At 43.1% G+C, this 20,970-nt stretch overlaps 1 protein-coding gene across 4 annotated transcripts in view; it reads left to right on the top strand.

The window, feature by feature from the left end:
• Positions 1 to 20,970, top strand: part of adar (adenosine deaminase RNA specific) — a 73,431-nt gene that overhangs the window by 45,453 nt on the left and 7,008 nt on the right. For all 4 annotated transcript variants that reach the window (XM_080753158.1, XM_080753161.1, XM_080753160.1 and 1 more), the window contains exons 12-21: positions 149 to 284; positions 1,184 to 1,419; positions 2,324 to 2,480; positions 5,220 to 5,388; positions 7,683 to 7,776; positions 8,046 to 8,159; positions 14,697 to 14,824; positions 16,994 to 17,176; positions 18,205 to 18,317; positions 20,703 to 20,830. In XM_080753158.1, the coding sequence (XP_080609284.1) occupies positions 149 to 284; positions 1,184 to 1,419; positions 2,324 to 2,480; positions 5,220 to 5,388; positions 7,683 to 7,776; positions 8,046 to 8,159; positions 14,697 to 14,824; positions 16,994 to 17,176; positions 18,205 to 18,317; positions 20,703 to 20,830 (1,458 nt within the window). The remainder of the gene's footprint in view (positions 1 to 148; positions 285 to 1,183; positions 1,420 to 2,323; positions 2,481 to 5,219; positions 5,389 to 7,682; positions 7,777 to 8,045; positions 8,160 to 14,696; positions 14,825 to 16,993; positions 17,177 to 18,204; positions 18,318 to 20,702; positions 20,831 to 20,970) is intronic.

Consider the following 20,970-nt stretch of genomic DNA (forward strand, 5'->3'; position numbering starts at 1 on the left):
TGATGTCCTCAGCAGTATAGTAATATAAATGTGTTGGTGTGTGTCAGCTTCATGTACAGGGTGAAGGTGGGGGACACTATGTGATGTCCTCAGCAGTATAGTAATATAAGTGTGTGTGTGTGTGTGTGTGTGTGTGTGTGTGTGTCAGCTTCATGTACAGGGTGAAGGTGGGGGACACTATGTGCGTGGAGGCGTCTGCTCCCAGTAAGAAAGCAGCTCGCCAGCTGGCAGCCGAGGAGGCTGTGAAGGAACTGATGGCCGATGGGAGACTGCAGCTCAACAAGGTCTGTCCTACAGTCTGTCTGTTCTGCCGTCTAAGGCCTTTGCACACCAGGCTCTGTGCAGAAAAAAAAACAGGCAATATTGTCTGAATCTGGACAAATTTGGACCCGGTGTGCATGAGGTCATAGAGACGGCACGTGTTCGTTTATTGTCTGTGTGGATTTATTTTCCGTGTGGAAAATCAGACCCTGTGTGCAAAGGCCTTAAAGGAGTAGTTCACCCCCAAAATGACTTTTTTTCTATTGATTACTCATGCCATGGAGACTAGAGTTCAATAATATGTTTAGTTTTTTGTCACATTCCTAAGACAAAAATGTAATTCGAGTAAATTTACCCACATTTATTCCGGATGGGGACCTGTTTCGAAACGGGTCCCCATCCGGAACGAATGGGGGTAAATTTATTGTTATCACATTTTTGTCTTAGGAATGTGACAAAAAACTAAAAATATTATTGAACTCATGGCATGAGAAAAAAAGTCATTTTGGGGGTGAACTACTCCTTTAAAGGACAACTTTGTTTTTTTACAACCTTTTGTTCCGCCTTGTTTATGTTGAATTTGCTAAAACATAATTTTTGGAGAAATAAAAACATTAAAAAACATGCCCAGTCACTATACTGCACCCGAGATGTTCCTTTTTACTGAGTTTAAAATGTTTAAAGTTTAAAATCACAATTGAACACACAGAATAACAATACGAAGCAACTGAAAAACACGGTATTTCAATGGTAGTGGATGGAGAGAAAGGATTTTTGTCCAACCAAGACACAGCAACCAATGGGTGTGAAGAGGGGCGGGACCACGGGTGGGACTTGACAAAGGGTGAATTGTTAATAAACAGAAGAGAAAAGTATGGTGAACACATAACATGTTTCTTACCATGTCGCTCTCTCTCTCCAGCCTCAGTTGCCTCTTGGTGACGGGGGTGATTCTGGGGGCACGGGGGGTCCCGTGTGCCCCTCGCTGCCGCCCCTCACGGCCGACGAGCTCCGCGCGGCGCACGACGCCGGCGTGGGCGACCTCATCAACCACCTGAACAACAACGCCGTGTCGGGCCTGCTGGAGTACGCCCGCGCGCGCGGCTTCGCCGCCGAGATCCGGCTGGTGGGACAGTCCGGACCCCCGCACGAACCCAAGTATGGACCGTGACACGTTGCACACATACACACACACACCTTTCTCACACACTCACACACGCATGTACGCACTCAGAGTTGGAGACCCTGTGAGGCTTTGGTTCTCAAAGTGGGGACCGGGGACCCCCAGGGAGCCTTGACTAAATGATAGATAGTTAGAAACCAAATATGGGTCCATTTGGTTAACTCATTGTGTAAGACCATTTGGTTAACTCAGAGAGTGTACACATGGAACCAAATGAACCATTTGGTTCCATTTGTACACTCAGAGTTAAATTAACATTGATTTACAATATAAATTGGAGTCTCTTGGAGTGATAGAAATGCCATCAAATGGGGGGTCCGTAGCCTAAAATGCATGTCAAACTGGGGGGTCCTTGAAATGAAAATGGTTAAGAATCACTGCAAGAGCTGTAAATAAAAAGTCTTTTTTTGTTTTTTTATCACGATAAACGGTAATATATCGCGTAACGTCCCATCCCTAGTGCCAGCATTCATGCTTCCAGAGATGATTTGTTTGTGAAATGAAATCACTTTGAGGTTTAATGTACTGTACATAATACAGTGGTAGGACATAAACACACAAGACATAAAGTGCGCACACACAGTGAGTACACACTGGATAAAGCTTTGCCCTCCACTTTGTCCTTAATTGCTGATGTATTTTGCTTACACACATACACACAATCACACACTCACACACTCACTCACTCACACACACACACACACACACACACACACACACACACACACTCACCTTGTCTACCACATGACCGCTCTCTCTCTCTCTCTCTCTCTCCCTCCCGCCCTCTCTTTCTCTGTCTCTCTCTCTCTCTCTCTCTCTCTCTCTCTCTCTCTCTCTCTCTCTCTCTCTCTCTCTCTCTCTCTCTCTCTCTCTCTCCAGGTTTACGTACCAGGCTAAGCTGGGAGGCCGTTGGTTCCCTCCCGTCTGTGCGTCCAATAAGAAACAAGGCAAGCAGGAAGCTGCGGACGCCGCTCTGAGAGTTCTGATTGGTGAAGCGGAGAAGGCGGCGCGCACTGGCGAGCTCACCCCAGCAGAGGTAAACCCACACTAGCGCCACGTTATCAGGCCCGGAATGGTCGTCATTGTATGGCCTCTTGGCATTTGGTGGTGAGCCCCAGCACTAGTTCAAGTTAAATAGTTAAATATAGAGTTAAATAGTTTGTGACATTTTGCTAAGTTACTCACGGGTAAAGAAGGCTTAAAGGAGTAGTTCACCCCAAAACGTTTCGAAACGGGTCCCCATCCGGAACGAATGGGGGTAAATGTATTGTTATCACATTTTTGTCTTAGGAATGCGACAAAAAACTAAAAATATTATTGAACTCTACTCTCCATGGCATGAGTAATCAATAGAAAAAAAGTCATTTTGGGGGTGAACTACTCCTTTAAAACAAGCCAGGTAATTGGCAGATTTGGCACTGGCTGCCTTTAGCTGAAGATGGTGAAAACACTGTGAAAACACAACAGCCCTTTGAGTTTGGTCTAGCTTCAGTGCTGGACATTTCTGGCTCGGTGCCCCGCCAAGACAAAATTGGTCTGCCGGACAATCCCTGCGGGAGGAGTAGGACGATGGCTCTACGTCCTCCCAGTGGGGGCTCCTCACTGGCAGGTGAGTCACTAGGATGACACAGTGAAGGCACAAAGAAAGGTGTGTGTGTGTGTGTGGAGAGAGAATACTTGGCGTAACGACTGAAAAAGAAAAGGAAAAGGGTGGGAACAATATGCACTGGACGCACAGATGACAAATAACAAAACAGGCATGACAAATAAAGGCACAGAGTTCACACTCGTATTGTACGGCAATTCTCATCACTTCAGTCTTCAGTATAGATGCATGCAACGTTCCCATCTTATCAAACCTCTTTGGCTCTCTTCTCAAACCAACACTGTGTTTACTCATTGCATTGTGAAGTTGACCTAAAAAGGCCATGAAGCTGACCGGCGCTTTGTAAGTCGATGTGACAGCAAATTACTGTTTCTCACGTAATTGTGCTTCTTAAAAAGACTTCTCCCCTGCTCCTAATGATTATGGACAATTTTACCGTTACAAAACAATTTTGGCCTTTATTATTATTTCTACTACCCATAGTACTATACTACTATAGGTATTACTACTGCTATTTACTACTAGTATTATGACTTGATTTGAACCACTTTAACTATACAAAAAAAATAGCAGATCAACGAGTTCACAGCATGGCATGAGTGCCACGCTGTGAGCTTGTAGATCGCGGCGGCTCGCGACCGCTCGCTCGGCGGTGTCTCACGTGGCTCATGGTCGCCTAGACGGCGCGCTTCCGTCGTCATCACCGAAGACACGCGTTCCTTTCCCTTGCAGCCCCCCACGCCCCCACCGCTGCGCTTGGGGTCATTGGTAAAAACGAAGAAGCATCAAGTGATTTTAGGCCTGAATATGTTAAAGCAGGGGTAGGCAACCTTAGGCACGGGTTGCAAACATTGGCACAGGGGAGGGTGATCGCCTCACACTGGCAGAAGTTTGAAAGAGAGGATTTTTATTTTAAAAACAAAACTTTTTTTGAATGTGGTCAATTAAATGAAGTTAGCTAATGAATAGCTAATTACATCTTGCACAAAATTCTACATTCATTAAAACTCTGAACTCTGACTGGGGAGGGAGTCAGGGAGATAGGTGGTGTATTGCTCTGGGTCTAATGATCCTTATAACAATGTCCTGCCAATCAAAATATGTCAAAATATTTGTCATTAAAAAATGTAAATGTAGTCAATTAAATAAAGTTAGCTAATTTATAGCAAATAACATCTTGCAGATAGTACTACATTCATTAAAACTCTGAACTCTGACTGGGGAGGGAGTCGGGGAGATAGGTGGTTTATTGCTCTGGGTCTAATGATCCTTATAACAATGTCCTGCCAATCAAAATATGACAAAATATCTGTCATTAAAATGTACCGTATGTTGACATGGCACACCGACACTCTAGAAAATAAAAACGTGGCACTTCATTTCAAAAAGGTTGCTGACCCATGTGTTAAAGCTATACTGTGTAAATTGCTAAACTAGTGGTCAGTCGCGGTATTGCTTTTTCCGGCCGTTTTTTGCCCGGAGCGGCGCCGCAAACCACCGCGACCGATAACGATTCCGTAGAGGTGTAGAACGTAATTTTCTGAGCAGGATTTGGGGATTAAGAGGTTAAGAATCCTTCACCGTCGTAAACACTGTAGCTGAGGGAGGCTACTTCCCCTGTCACGGCCAAGTAGAAAACAAATATAAAGAAAAGGCTTTTGGGGCTGAAATTAACAGAGTGGGGTTCTAAAACTTTAGCGATTTAACAGTTAGGACAATTTTAAGATTTGTTTTATAAAAAAAAGTTACATAGTATAACTTTAAGTACTTGCTACTGCTGTGGGGCTTTTAAGCCGTGACATCATTTTGTAGTCAGACAGACCTCCAAGCAGATTTATTGTCAATATCTGTTCCTCGCTATTTCAACAGATCCGACTCAAAAATAACGACTAAAGTATAATTCTAACACTTTCCTTTCAACAACAAAGAGAAGAAAAATGTGTAAATAGTAAAAATAGTAAAAAGATTCACGGAAACTGGGGGCAGAAATTCTCCTCTTCCTACAAAATGATGTCAGACTTAACAGCCCCATTACTAATTGTTCCATTTCTGTCTCCGTTCATCTCTCATCTGTCTCTTTCCATCCCTCTTGCTAAAACACCTCCATCTCTCTTGCTATCACTCTGTCTGTGTGTGTGTGTCTCCCCTCTCTCATATCTCTCTCTCCAGCTGCCAGTATCAGGCAGTACCCTCCATGACCAGATAGCCATGTTGAGCCACCAGCGCTTCAACGCCCTGACCACCCGCATCCAGCACAGCCTCCTGGGCAGGAAGATCCTGGCCACCATCGTCATGAGACGGGGGGAGGGGCTGGGCACCGTGGTCAGCCTGGGAACAGGTAACACCCACTGTGATGTCCTCCTCTACTAGTCCAGTAAAAATAAGGCTGAGGTTGGACAAAATGTTATTATTTAGTTTTTCAACTGATTCTGACAGGAAATTAGGTCTACTAGCCAGGATAAAAAAATCTACCATGATCTGCTCACTGCAAATACCCACAGTGGCAAGCATTTGTTTTGCACAAAAACATTCATTGGCCCCATAAAACGCCCACAAAACTGTGGAAAAGTGTTGACTCATCACTTTTCATCACTAAACCATCATTTTCTGGGGCCATTGTTAGCCCAAGGAATGTTTTTTGTGCAAAACAAATGCTTGCAATGGATTCAGCATCATGTCAAACCCCTAGTTAGACCCCTCACATCCTACTTAAAGCAGATTTTTTTCTGGTTATTTTCCTCCTGTATAGAAAGTCGATGGGAGCCCAACTTGATTTGGCCACTGTGGGTATTTGCAGTGAGCAGATTATGGTAGATTTTTTATCCTGGCTAGTAGACCTAATTTCCTGTCAGAATCAGTTGAAAAACTAAATAATACAATTTTGTCCAACCTGAGTGTATTTTTTCCCTAGATTTACTAGACTATACCTGCTTCTGAAGTTTTTCAACCCATTTAGGCCTAGAATTATTGAATGCTTTAACCAGTGAAAAATAGCAGATATACAAGCTCACAGCGCGGCACCGAGTGCCGCGCTGCGAGCTTGTAGATTTGCTATTTTTGAAAAAGTTGTGAAAATGTGTGCAAATCTTTGAATGTATTTATTTTCAAAGCAAACATGTGTAACTCAAATTTTGCTTCTGGGGTGGTCCCTGGAACTAGATATTTTGAGATGGGGGGTCCGTGGCCAAATACATATCATTTATACATGAAAAGGTTTGAGAACCACTGACATAGTAGTCTCTCAAGAACAGACTAACTGAGCTCCAGTTAAGTGAAAAGGACCTTTTCTTTGACGATGGCTGGCCAGATTGCTGACATAGAAACACAGGTTTTTCAAAAAAATCTTAGAAGGATTCAAAAGACACTTACAGAATCGGGTAGAAATTCTAATTTTCACAATTTTTCAAAAATAGCAGATCTACAAGCTCGAGCTTGTATATCTGCTGTTTTTCAATAGTTAAAGCATAAAATAATACACTATAATGTGTACCCGTTCTAAATGGGTTAAATTAGGGCGGATTCACACTGCGGTCTCGGGTGCGTTCTCGAGGCTACTTTGGCAGATGTTTTGATAGTGTGAACTAAGCATGCGTACTGTCCTCAGAAACTCCGAGACCACCTCCATAGGTAGTCTAGCGTCCGCATGATGCGTCCTTGAGAACGGTGCGCTGCAATGTGAAGCTACCGTTCCATGAACAACGAAGTGGTGTAGCCTCTGCTGGGATGAAAATAACAAGGATTGATCCGCGACGTCACTATTAAGATGCAACGGCGACGTTACTGTTATGCGATGATTACAGACGGCGTTACATTGTGATGTTTCAAAGGCAGTCAGCACACACTGCTTTGGCTGTGTGGTGGTGTTCTGTTATTGTCACAACTCAAGATAACGTCAGGAGCACAGTAAAACTTTAATATTCGCTCTAAATTCTGACAAGATTCTATGACATGACGTTTTATATCTCCCAAAGCCCCGTAGTCAACAGCGCCCCCGGGAGGCACCTAAATACAATTACAGTTGGATGAAGCGTCTTCCTTATGTCTACCAGTTTCTTACAATGTCATGTCTTCTCGCGTTGTGAGCATGAAGATCGGCTATTTTCACAATTTGACAATTTGGCCAATGTTTTAATTTGTCCTTTTAGAGGTATTAAAAAGTCCTTAAATTGTCGCTTCAGAAATGTGCAGACACCCTGTATACACTTTAAAACATTGTGTTGGTTTGAGTGAGAAAACCATATTGCACATTAAGTTAATCATCTGGGGGGACTCCCCCACCCCCACCCTTCCCCCCACACACACACACAATCATTTGAGGACCCCCAGGTTGAGATCCACTCATCGAATGTGTTCCAATGTCCTCTGCTGTCTACCTAATGTCTACCAGTTTCTTAGCAATGTCATGTCTTTTATTGTCCTCTATATAGTCATCTAATCAGTCGTTGTCTTCTAGTGCACTCTGCTCCAATGTACTTTATGTTGAACTACTAGTCCCTCCTCTCATAACTTTCCTACAATCAGATTTGAACGTTTTTTTTTTTGGTTTTGTTTTTTCTGGACCTAGTCCAGCGCCTCCGTAGCAACACGCCTAAATACCCAGCATGCTCTCTGCTCTTGTGTGTGTGGTTTCAGGGAACCGCTGTGTGAAAGGGGAGGAGCTGAGTCTTAAAGGGGACACGGTCAACGACTGCCACGCCGAGATCATCTCCAGGAGAGGATTCGTCCGGTAGAAATAGAAACCACTCCATTCATCTTGTCCTTCTCCCCTCCCGCTTCTAAGAATACACACGCACACACGCACACACACACACACACACACACACACACACACACACACACACACACACACACAGTACACATACACGCACAGTAGTGTTCATCTGTCTAACTCTGCTTTCCACATATTACTTCCTCTTCTGTCTTGTCTCGTCACCTTGTCTCCTCTCCTCTCCTCTCCTCTCCTCTCCTCTCCTCTCCTCTCCTCTCCTCTCTCAGGTTTCTCTACAGTGAGTTGTTGAAACACTGTGAAGGAGACGACAGTATTTTTGAGCCAGTGGAAGAAAACAAACTCAGAATCAAAGCCGACATCACCTTTCACCTCTACATCAGGTATGAACATTTCACCGTACAGGACTGGGCAATAACTAGAAATATATATCCATATTTAGAGCCAATTAACTCTTTGAGTGCCACCCCTTTCACCACTAGAGGGCGCCCAGTGGCCATAGAAAATCCCATAGAGATATGCTGGTATATGCAGAAGCCCTGCAGCCATGACTTGCCTGAACACTTTCCTTTGTGCATGAACAGGAAGAGGATGAAGTTAGCTTGAAGTTAGTTATTGGCTACCAAGCATTTTAGAAGCCTTATTTTCGTCAACTTTGCCATGATTAAACCTTGCACACCTCATGCATGGGAAAAAAACAGAGAAGAATGAGCTCTAAAAAATCCAATGCAATCCTGGATTGCATTGGAGTGGATTTGTGCAGTTTGTTCACAGCTTTCAAACAAAAAAATCCGATTGGAAATCCGTTCAGGCATTCTTGAGATAATCGCCATTATGTTTTACATGTTATGTAAACAAACATGGCTGCCCTGTATGTTAGATGGGGTTGTATGGGGGTGGAACATGCAAAATCGCGATTGAAATCATGTTTTTTTTTTTTTTAAAGCCGAACTTGTTCGGGATCGGCACTCTGCGATACGCTAATAAAGCCGAACTAGTTCGGGATTGGCACTCAATGAGTTAACAGAAATATATCCATATTTAGAGCCAATTGAGCCAATTAACAGAAATATATCCATATTTAGAGCCAATCACCAGCAAATCACTGATTGATTGATTGATTGATTGAAGACTTTATTAGAAGTTTGCATAGGAAAAGGTACAGTTTCATGACAGTACAGTTCACTGGTACAAGGTCTACTAAAAGGAGATCCATGCACTACCTTAGCAGGTAGTGCAGTGCCCGGCCGACCGTCAGGCAGATACAGAGATCTCCATAAATGGGCATAAAATGGACGCAGTCAGACAGATATCTCCATTATGGGCATAAATAGACACAGGCAAACATATGGTCAAAACGGGTCCTATGACAACAGGTATAATGGGGTTTGCATTAAAGGGTGGGGCATTCATTCCATATTTACATTGTTCACGGAGCTTATAGTTTAGAGACAATAACCAATTACTATAAATAGATCCATTTTTGGAAGAAAGAAAAACAAAAGCTTTGAAGTGCTCAATACCATTGCAATCCTTTTCAGTGCGGAAGCTTGTGGTTAGCTGAATTGCAAAAGTCTTGTCCATTTAAAAAATGCATAGCTTTATTTTGAGTGCTTTCTTTGCCATTTCTGGGGGCCGGTAAATAACTTATGCTACATTAAATTTGGGAGCTTTTTCGTGCACGTCTGGTTAAAAGAAATTGAAGAATTAATAATTGATAATCTTGGTAATGGCTACAAGGACGGCCGGAGTATATAATAACCACAGTCCAGTGTATGAAAGACGTTGAAATGCATGATAAGACGAGAGAATTCAGCAAACACCAAACATGAAACGACAGCTTACATGCTCTATTAACCACGTGTGTGTGTGTGTGTGTGTGTGTGTGTGTGTGTGTGTGTGTGTGTGTGTGTGTGTGTGTGTGTGTGTGTGTGTGTGTGTGTGTGTGTGTGTGTGTGTGTGTGTGTGTGTGTGTGTGTGTGTGTGTGTGTGTGTGTGTGTGTGCTATACTTTTGAGGCCTCTTAAGTATATAGACATTGTGAGGACCATTTTCCTGATCCTCACAAGATAAATTGTTGTTCAATGATAAAAAATATAGTTTTGCGTCCGGACTACACAGTCTTTTCACGTGCGTCAGTGCGTAGAATTTACTGCGTGTGCACAGTGCGTTTGGAAAGATCCAACATACAGTATATCAATGATATCGGCTACACCAGGCTCACGGATAGCACGAGCCCTGGATACGCATGCTGTAAAAATAGGATCGGTTCTATTTTGTGCGTATGCGTTTTTGTACACAGACTCCTCCCGCACAAATACTCCCTGCTTTGGTGTAGCCAGGGGCTTTTCGCACGCGCACGGACAGCGCACGCGTGCGCGCACATTTTCTGGTGTAGTCCGGCCGTCAGATTCAGGTCAAGCATTTAGACGTTTGGGGAGTTGATTTATGCTTGTTTGCACGTCGAAAAATAGCTCATCTGCAAGGCTTGTAAGATCTGCAAATCTTTCAGGCTTTTTTTGTAAAAGTGACACGTGTGAAACTGCCGTGCTAAAATGTTGACGTCCTCACAAACATAGTAATACAAGCGTGTGTGTGTGTGTGTGTGTGTGTGTGTGTGTGTGTTAATGAGAAGCAGATAGCAGACAGTCCTCAGGCTGTGCGTCTGCTGGCCATGGCATTTAATGCTCTCCGTCTCTCTCGTTCTGTTCTCTCTCTCTCTCATCATGAGACTCAGTGTGGGTGGTGTTTTGTCCTTAACCCATTTAGAACGGGTACACATTTTGTGTATCATTATTTTATGCTTTAACTATTGAAAAACAGCAGATATACTGCAAGCTTGTAGATCTGCTATTTTTTGAAATCGTGAAAATTAGAATTTTGACCCAATTCTATAAGTGTCTTTTGAATCCTTCTAAGATTTTTGGAAAAACCTATGTTTCTATGTCAGCAATCTGGCCAGCCATCGTCAAAGAAAAGGTCTTTTTCACTTAACTGGAGCTCAGTTAGTCTGTTCTTGAGACTACTATGTAAGTGGTTCTCATACTTTTTCATGTGACTTTTTCTAAATGATATGTATTTGGCCACGGACCCCCACCTCAAAATCTTTAGTTCCAGGGACCACCCAGAAGCAAAATTTGAGTTACAAACGTTTGCTTTAAAAGTACATTATATTCAAAGATTTGCACAAATTTTCATGATTTTTTTTTTTTCAAAAATAGCAGATCTACAAGCTCGCAGCGCGGCACTCGGTGCCGTGCTGTGAGCTTGTATATCTGCTATTTTTCAATAGTTAAAGCATTCAATAATCCTAGGCCTAAATGGGTTAAGGTCTGTTCGTTCACACAGGGGAAAACAACTCTAGGAGATGGGACGGTTGCCAGGGGAAACGCTGGGAAGGGAGGGCTGGGGCGGTTGCCAGGGGGAAATCTCTCTCCGGGAGATGGGAGGATGATAGTGCTTTGTAACTTTTCTCTTTCTCCAACCCGGATTTGAACCCGGGTTTCCTGCGCCAGTGCTCACATTTTTACCATTGAGCTGAATAGAGCCTGCCTGCTTGCTCAGGGGATAAATGTAATCTTGACCATCAGATCCTGTGTGTAGGTGAGACATGACTGTAGACGTCTCAATAGAAGAGCAGGGAGACAAAATACAACCATCCCAATTGTATGTTATATTGTTGCTACCGAGAAATGTCACAGCTTGTCCGCGTGTAGACGTGTGTGTACACATTTTTACGGTCTATGGGCAAACCCATAGACCGTAAAAATGTGTCATCATGATGACATCACGCTCTGGCTTCACTGTGATGTCACACTAACAGAATCCCTTTCATGCCCATAATATAGAGTTCTTTGATGTCATCAATATTAATGATGCCCTGTTAGAGAGATCCCTGTGATGCCAGGGGAAACAAATCCCTTTTATGCCCATATATGGAGATCCCTGTGATGCCAGGGGAACAAATCCCTTTTATGCCCATATATGGAGATCCATGATGTCCACATCACTGTGGCGCAAAAAGGGTGAGGTCGCTTGTCACCCTGAGGCGTCTTACTAGTATTTATATACTCTACCATACAGATGGGACTAAATGACATTAAAAAAAAAGTTGCATTAAAGTATTATTATTACTACCACTCTGGCCAGGATTATATTTATTTGCTCATGAAAAAAAACACACTAGGGTATACAAGTAAGTCCATTTGGTTCCATGTGTACTAGTGATGCGCGGGTCAGGTTTTTTTCATAACCCGCACGGCCCACAGCCCGCACGGAACGTAACCCGCCCGCCCGCACCGCAGAACAATGTACAAATCAACGAATCCGCCCGCCCCACAACCCTCAACTAAAAAAAAGATGGTATATCATCTCCACAATAGCTCATCTTTATATACGGCTCTTCTAAGTACCCAAAGTCGCTTTACAGAAAGGTTTACAGTAGCACAATATTGTCATGGGCTGAATAAACAAACATGTTGTTCAAATTGGGGTTTAACCTATTTGAGAGCAAAAAGACATTCATTCAAAGACGTTCATTCTCTCTAAATCGCAGGGGCATCGTCGGGGTAAGAATGGCGTTTCAGGTTTGTGTCAATCATATTTATACAGCGCCTCGCACTTTAAACAGACAGCAAAAGACGGACAATATTAAATCCTGTTGGTTATTGATTAATCAGATTGGAGAGATGGGAGCAACTCGAGGTGAGCGTGGTTGGTTCATTCAGTCAAAAAATCCGTCTCACTTGCGAAAGTTGTTTCAAATCATATCCGTTGACTGGCTGGTTATATAACTTAACCGACACAAAGTATTTATAAACGGACTTGTGTGGATGACAGAGACATTTAAGTGAAATCCTGATCAGCGACACGCGCTGACTTGTTTGTGCATTCTTCTCTGCTGTGCTCACGTTGTGTCTGATGGTGTCAGCAAACAAATGTTGGCAAAATGTGGTTCGCGGCCCCAACAGGAGCGGAATTGGGACGGTCCTCGCACCAAGGAGCGGAGGAGAAACCTCGCTCCTCTCTGGCGCATTTTAAAACTCGCTCGCTGGTGTCGTGCTCGTATTCAAAACGTTGTATTCTTATTCTTATAGGCTTACTCTTATTAAGAATAAAAGGCAAATAAGAACAGGTGATTATTCATATTTATTTTTTGCACATGAGAGTGGTGATAACCCGCCCGAACCTCGGCCCGCGCATCACTAATGTGTACACTCTGAGTTAGACTCGTAAGGGGCATTTGGAACCTCCCCTCAAGGAACCATGACCTCAATTCAAGACCCACTGGTATAGCAGTGAGCCAACATGCACAACATCATCACTCTTGACTCTGTTGGACCAGAATGGAACGGAGCCTTCATTAGTATCATTGGTAACACCTGTGAATGAAATGAGGAAGATGCCCAATTTGGTTCCAATGTGGCTGCTGTGCATGGAGCCTATCGTGTGTACTATGCAATGTATTTTTACCTTTCTGAATGGGAGGATCCAGACTGTATCCTACTAGAATTTACCGGGGATAGATTTCCTAAAAAATATGTGATTGATATTGATCCACGAGAATTAAATACGTTTGATTTACTCTTGTTTAAAAAAAAAAAATCGTATTGAATGTCGGCATTGATCTGATCCTCCCCTCCTAAAATTCAGTAAGACCTAATATTATATTCTACATATTGTATGGAGTCATTTTAACCCTGCCATACAAATGGTGTTTCGTACAGCATCTACTGTGTAGAAGGATCCATTGTGTGTGCTTAATTGGCGTTAGAGTAGGGTGAGTGATATGTTTTGTTTAGAACACACAGTTGTTTGTTAAAGGTTAAAGCACTGGGTTAGCGTCAGTGTCCTTGAGCAAGACATGTTGCGTAACGAGGAAGAGATCCCTGGACAAAAATCCACTCGTCCTAGACAATTCGCCCTCCTGGCTCCCAAACCTCCTGTCGCACTTAGAACTACAGACTCACTCCCTAGCTTCTGCCGTGGTCTGAAGACTCACCTCTTCAGACTCCACCTAGGCCCATAGCACTTACTGTAGCACTCGCCTACCATCAATGACCATACATGAAAGTTAGATGGCATTTGTTTAGGTTTTATATAACGTTTTTTTACTTGGTCTACCTTATGTTCTTTTTCTTAGATTACGATTTCTATGCATTTTTGATGTATTGATGTATTATCTTGCTTAAAAACACACACACACACACACACACACACACACACACACACACACACACATATAATTTACCATTTAGTCCTCACTTCTCGGTATGAAGAACCCTGTTAACGTCCTAACCGTGTTTCGCAAACTTTCAAATTCTCAAGGTCTCCCCTTAACTCTGACAGTGTACAAATGGAACCAAATGAACCCCCCCATTTGTATACTGTCAGAGTTACAGACTTGGAACCCACAGAGTCCCTGGAATCCACTTTGAGAAACCATGGTCCTAACAGACAAGACCGTACGAAAGCTTGGATGGAGAACCATTACGTACTGCTGGCCATAGCATTTAATTTTCAAAAATAGCAGATCTACAAGCTCGCAGCGCGGCACTCGGTGCCGCGCTGTGAGCTTGTATATCTGCTATTTTTCAATAGTTAAAGCATTCAATAATCCTTGGCCTAAATGGGTTAAGGTCTGTTCGTTCACACAGGGGAAAAAAAACTCTAGGAGATGGGACGGTTGCCAGGGGAAACGCTGGGAAGGGAGGGCTGGGGCGGTTTGCCAGGGGAAATCTCTCTCCGGGAGATGGGAGGATGATAGTGCTTTGTAACTTTTCTCTTTCTCCAACCCGGATTTAGAACCATTACGTACTAACTTTTCTCTCCTTTCTCTGCGTTTGTTTGTGTTTTCCTGTCTGTCTTGGTGTGCGTCTCTGTCTACCTGTGTCTGTCTCTTTGTCTGTGTGTGTCTGTAAGCACTGCCCCTTGTGGAGACGGGGCTCTGTTTGACAAGTCGTGCAGCGAGACGGGAGACGAGGTCGAGGGTCACCAGCCGCTGTTTGAGAACGCCAAGCAGGGAAAACTGCGCACCAAAGTGGAGAACGGTGACAACTTTAGACATTTACATTGAAACCTTTTACACTGCTCCAAACGTACCTCTATAGACCTTATTCCAGAGCGACGCCGTGTATCTGCGGTGTCTGCACACAGCCGCACACACAGAGGCCCCGCTTAAGGACTTTTAAGACCTTTTTAATACAAAAAAGAGAAATGAAAGAAGACCATTATTGCATCAAAAGTAATCAAGAAACGATGCTATAAAAAATAAACGATACTGGTCAAACATTGGCCAAATTGTCAAATAATAATCTTTTGAAAATGGCTGATCTACAAGCTTGAAGATAAGTTATTGTCACAATTTATCCGTGGAACAGAGTCAATCTTGGTGTAATGCCTACAATTCCAAGTGCTTGTCAGGGTTGTGGGGTCCCCAGTTCAAATAGGATTGTTTTGTACTTCCTACTATACAGCAGTAGTTCCTAAACTTTTCAGGTCGAGACGTTTGCCTGCTATTGCTATATAAGCCCCTTTTCCACTGCAGCTTTAGCACCACACTACACTGCACCACACCACACACCAATATCTACATTTTCCATTACACAAAAGTACCCCTATCGGTAACAAACAAATTAACCCTTTTAACTGTGATTATAATACAATATACATTTGTATTACAACTATCTTAATTATAATACACTATAATGCATTATAACTGTGATTATAATACACTATAAAGTATTAATGTGTATTACTATGATAATTATAATACACTATAATAGATTATAATAGTGGTTATAACACAATAGAATCTATCATCATGTATTACAACTATATCCTGGGTGGTCTAAATGAAAAGTCAGTGAGTGATCAGTCATTATGAAGTGTTTGGCCCTGTTTGGCCCAGCTCAGACCTACTCTAGATTGGATACTTTTTGGTACCACGTTTAGTACCACTTTCACACCACTCTACGGAAAACCTGGCACAAGTGGGTGGATTGGAGTGGTGTGCCATGTCAGTGGAAAAGGGGCTATAGTGTATACAGGGTTTCCCAATTAGTTTTCCCCAAGGGCCGAATTATGTCTAGGGTGCCAAGCCGAGGGCCACAACATTGCAGCGGGCGACGGTGGCGTTCCCGCTACTCCAGCGACAGTTCAGATATCGTCGTTGTCGGGTGAAAATCTTGTATGTCCAAAACCGTTGGTTTTGCATTTATCATTTTAAAAATGATTTAAACTAGTGAAAACAGCCGATCTACAAGCACACAACGCCTTGCACCGCGAGGCGTTGTGTGCTTGTAGATCTGCTGTTTTCACTACTTTTGTGCGACGGCCTTGTATGATGAAGCAGGGCTTTGCTTTGCGAAAGAACGTACAAATTTGGAGATACGAGGTTTCCACCCGACAACGACGATATACTAGTGTTGTTGCTGCTCACCATTATTACTGGGGTTGGTGGGGGCCAGCCAGTAGCCCCCTCCGCGGGCCGCCTATTGGGGAACCCTGGTGTATACATTAAAGGTTACACTTTACGCCAGTTACAATCCACCAGTGCACAACTGTGTGTCACATTATTTTGAATGTGTGTGTGTGTGTGTGTGTGTGTGTGTGTGTGTGTGTGTGTGTGTGTGTGTGTGTGTGTGTGTGTGTGTGTGTGTGTGTGTGTGTGTGTGTGTGTGTGTGTGTGTGTGTGTGTGTGTGATTTTTCCATTAGTTTTAATTTTTATTAGTTTTGAGGTTTTGTTTTCAATTACAGTTTAGTTTTAATTCGTTTTTAAAGTGAGGTTGCTAGTTTCGTTTTCATTTTTTGAAAATGCTTAGTTTTAGTTTAGTTTTTATTAGTTTTAGTGTTAGTTTTAGTCTTTTACATAATATGGGGTATTTGTCAGGGGTGAGAGCTCCGGAAAAAGTATTGTCTAATTAAGAAAATCAACAAAACATCATATTGTGGAGAGTGGCAGGAATGTTGAGACATACAACTTCTCTCTTTGATCTCACCAACTGGTGTTTTTTATTTTTATTATTATTATTTATTATACAAAAGACGAAAACTAAGGAGATTTTCTCTATAATTTTAGTTTATTTTAGTTAGTTTTGTAAACACACAATACCGTTTCAGTTCGTTTTCGTTTAAAAAAAAAAGCTTAGTTAGTTTTTAGTTCGTTTTCATTTACTATAATAACCTTGGTGTGTGTGTGTGTGTGTGTGTGTGTCAGGGGAGGGGACCATCCCGGTGGAGTCCAGTGCCATCGTGCCCACGTGGGACGGCATCCAGCACGGAGAGAGGCTCCGCACCATGAGCTGCAGCGACAAGATCATGCGCTGGAACGTCCTGGGCCTCCAGGGGGCGCTGCTCAGTCACTTCCTGCACCCCATCTACCTGAAGTCCATCACCCTGGGTTAGTACCTGACTACTACCTTAACCCCATTTAGGCCTAGAATTATTGAAATGCTTTAGCTATTGAAAAATAGCAGATGTGTGTAGATCTGCTATTTTTGAAAAAGTCGTGAAAATGTGTGCAAATCTTTGAATATATGTATTTTCAAAGCGAATGCTTGTAACTCAAATTTTGCTTCTGGAGGGTCCCTGGAACTAAATATTTTGAGATGGGGGGTCCGTGGTTTGAGAACCACTGACATAGTAGTCTCTCAACAACAAACTAACTGAGCTCCAGTTAAGTGAAAAGGACAAAATTCTAATTTTCACGATTTTTCAAAAATAGCAGATCTACAAGCTCGGAGTGCGGCACTCGGTGCCGCGCTGTGAGCTTGTATATCTGCTATTTTTCAATAGTTAAAACATAAAATAATAATACACAATACAGTGTACCCGTTCTAAATGGGTTAACCCCATCTACCTGAAGTCCATCACCCTGGGTTAGTACCTGACTACTACTGTAACCCCATATAACCCCGTAGCAGTCAGGGAGAGAGTATGAGACATCAGAAAATAACCGGGCCAGTCAGTGACTGCGTTACACTATCAGGGGCGGCTCCCTGGTGAAGGCTTAGCACCCCCTAAGCCCCCCTAAGCCCCCCCAAGCCACTATAAAATCATACTTTTTTTCTTCAGCCTCACAAAAACCCTATCTGATCACCTACAGATTTGGAGCTGGAAACTGACAATAATCTGGTCTGTTCAGTTATCCGTACCCTATAAGCGAGAGAATCTCATTTGTCGTATTAGTACTAGTTATTGTTTGTAGCCAAAATTAATTCGCCCCAGCTCTAAAAAAAAGCCAGCTCCCCCACAGCCCCCCCAGTCACGATTCTCTGGAGCCGCCGCTGTACACTGTTCAATTGAAACGCAGTCACTGATTGGCTATTTTTAGCTGCTTTGGTGAAAAAAATGCATTAAAACGTTGAAACATGGAGATTTCCGTGAACGACTTGATGATTCAATGTGTCGTCTTGTCTGTCCCTCCAGGGTACCTGTACAGCCATGGTCACCTGACCAGAGCGGTGTGCTGCCGTCTGTCCAGGGACGGAGACGCCTTCGCCAAGAGCCTCCGCGCCCCGTTCACCCTCAACCACCCCGAGGTACTGTACTGTACCACCTAGGGCTGTCACGATTATTACGTAATCGTCTAATCGCAATTATTTTACATAATCGCGATTATTTTTCATAATCGTGAATGTTGAAAATGTTTCATATATATATATTTTTTAACCCTACCAGTGCCAGCCCCTAGATGGCGCCAAAGAATGCCAGGCTTTCTCCCATAGGCGAGCGCATTAGCATCCGGGGACTCACGTTGCAGTGACGCGCATGCTCACGTTCGTGCACGTCATGGAAAGGTCCCGGATGATAATGCTAACAGAATAGCTATTCCCATTTTGTCATTTTAAAGATCATTTTTCGGCGATTTCGCCGTAAATAAACCTCGCGCCACATCCCTAAAAACACAATCCAGAGATATGGGCCTCCAAAGATGTGGTTTTTCATTGGATTCGGCGGCGATTCGCGGCTACATTCGCGGCTCACGGCCGGCATGGCTTCCCCAGGATTTGGACCACTGGATTTTAAATTTAGGCTCAGGCTTCAGAAGGCCTCGGATCATTTTATTCATTTCATTAAAAATCCCGAACATGTTCGGGATAGGCACACTGGACTACGTTCCGGAAGCGGCGCTGAACATTCGGTGAACATTGGGGGTCTCAAAAATGTATTTTAAACCATTTTTAATGGAATATATTGTCGGACCATGTAAAATGGCTAGCTGGCTAGCGTAGGACGAGCCAGGACCACCCACGACTCTACAAGCAGCTCAGGGTAAGTCAATTAATAAAAAAAAAAATGTTTTGGATTGAACATATCCCGAACATGTTCGGGATAGGCACAGAATGAGTTAAGTAAAAAATAGTGGAAATAGCAGATCTACAAGCTCACAATGCGTCGCATCACTATCAATGTTATTTTTTAAGTAGAAAGTTGTCAAATATGTCCATAATTTCTTTGTATGTTTAGGTTATGTGTCATATCTGCCATGTGCAACTTAAAAGCCAAACAGAAATGTAATTATCAACAACAAAAACACAATTAAATCGTTAATCGCAATTATTTGAGTGACAATTAATCGTCATGTAAAATGTCATATCGTGACAGCCCTACTGACAGCCATTCACACAATGTTGGATGTGACCTTCCATTTAGACTTCAGAGCAGGTGTCTTCAACGTTTTCATGTCAAGGACCCCTTAGCTGAGAGAGCGATGAAGCAGGGACCCCCAGATTCCATATAGTTTCATCGTTTGACAGCACAATCATCAGTGTATTTTAGATTCATGTCAATTTATGTTACCAGATATTTAACCACTTGAACTGTCAATACTTAATAAACTTGACCTTTCACTCTGTACCTAGTCTGCTCTTTTTTTCCCTCTACATCCAAGCTCTTCGCTAAACATGGCTGATCTACAAGCTCACAATGCTTCGCTGTGCGAGGCGTTGTGAGCTTGCTGATCTGCTATTTTTGGCTAAGGTTCTCACTCAGAATATGGACACTAGGGCTCAAGTGGTTAATATAAAAAAGGAGAAAAAAAAAAAGATTTGGAGGACCCCCTGTAGTAACTCTAAGAATCCCCTAGGGGTCCCGGACCCCCTGTTGAAGACCCCTGGTTTAGACTTTAGAGCAGTGCTTTTCAACCCTCTTCATATCTAGGTCCATTATTTATTTGACGGACCACCATTTGATGAGATTTATCTTCTCAGACCCAAAACTTCAAATATTTTGTTGTCATTGTCGAGGATTTTGTACCATAGGAGTGATAACCGGTCAACCAAAATAACAGTTCTTATAAATTCTGTCATTTCTTTTTCCCTCGGGTTGAAACATTAAAGCTATACTGTGTAAGATGCTCAACTAGTGGTCAGTAGCCCTATAGCAAACCGCGGTCGCGTTCGCGTCTTTCGCCCGTTTTTCGTACCTTCACACCCCCGCGTCTGCCTCCACAACGCCGAGAGCTATCTTTAGAGGGGTCCCTGGTTCCTGTGCGTTCAGGCATTCCGGAGAAACGGACTACTTCACCCTGCCTGGTAGGCGAGATTACCTTTTGAGTAAAGAGACACACGGGCGACTACAAATATGGCGACCCCACTTCAAGATGCGCTGTGATTGGCCGGTAGTGTACCATGTGTGCATGATCGGCGATGTGATTGGGCAACGTATACACAACGTATACAGATGATGCAGATTACGTCATTTTGGCGCGAAATCCGGTCCACGGCCAGGGTCATAGAAAACATATAAAGAGAAGGCTTCAGAAGCTGAAAATAACGGAGTGGGTGTTCTAAAACTTTAGCGATTTAACAGTTAGGACAATTTTAAGATTTGTTTTATAAAAAAAGTTACATGGTACAACTTTAAAGTTGTCTGATGTGCGGAACAGTGGATTTGACAGACCTCATGTTCCTCTGTGTCCTCAGGTGGGGAGGGTCAGTGTGTACGACTCCACCAGACATACTGGTAAGACCAAGGAGTCCAGCGTCAACTGGAGCACACCTGACCAGCTTACTGTGGAGGTCCTGGACGGAACTAAAGGCAAACTGGACGGGTGAGTTTGCCGTCCACTAGTTCCCTATCCCTACCTCTTAAGCCCTATCTTAGGTAACGGGAAGGCTCGCCTATAGGGCTGTCACAATTATTACATAATCGTTGCCTAATCGCGATTATTTGACATAATCACGATTATTT

The sequence above is a fragment of the Nannobrachium achirus genome (genome assembly GCF_963921795.1).
Source record: "Nannobrachium achirus genome assembly, chromosome: 2".
NCBI lineage: Eukaryota > Metazoa > Chordata > Actinopteri > Myctophiformes > Myctophidae > Nannobrachium > Nannobrachium achirus.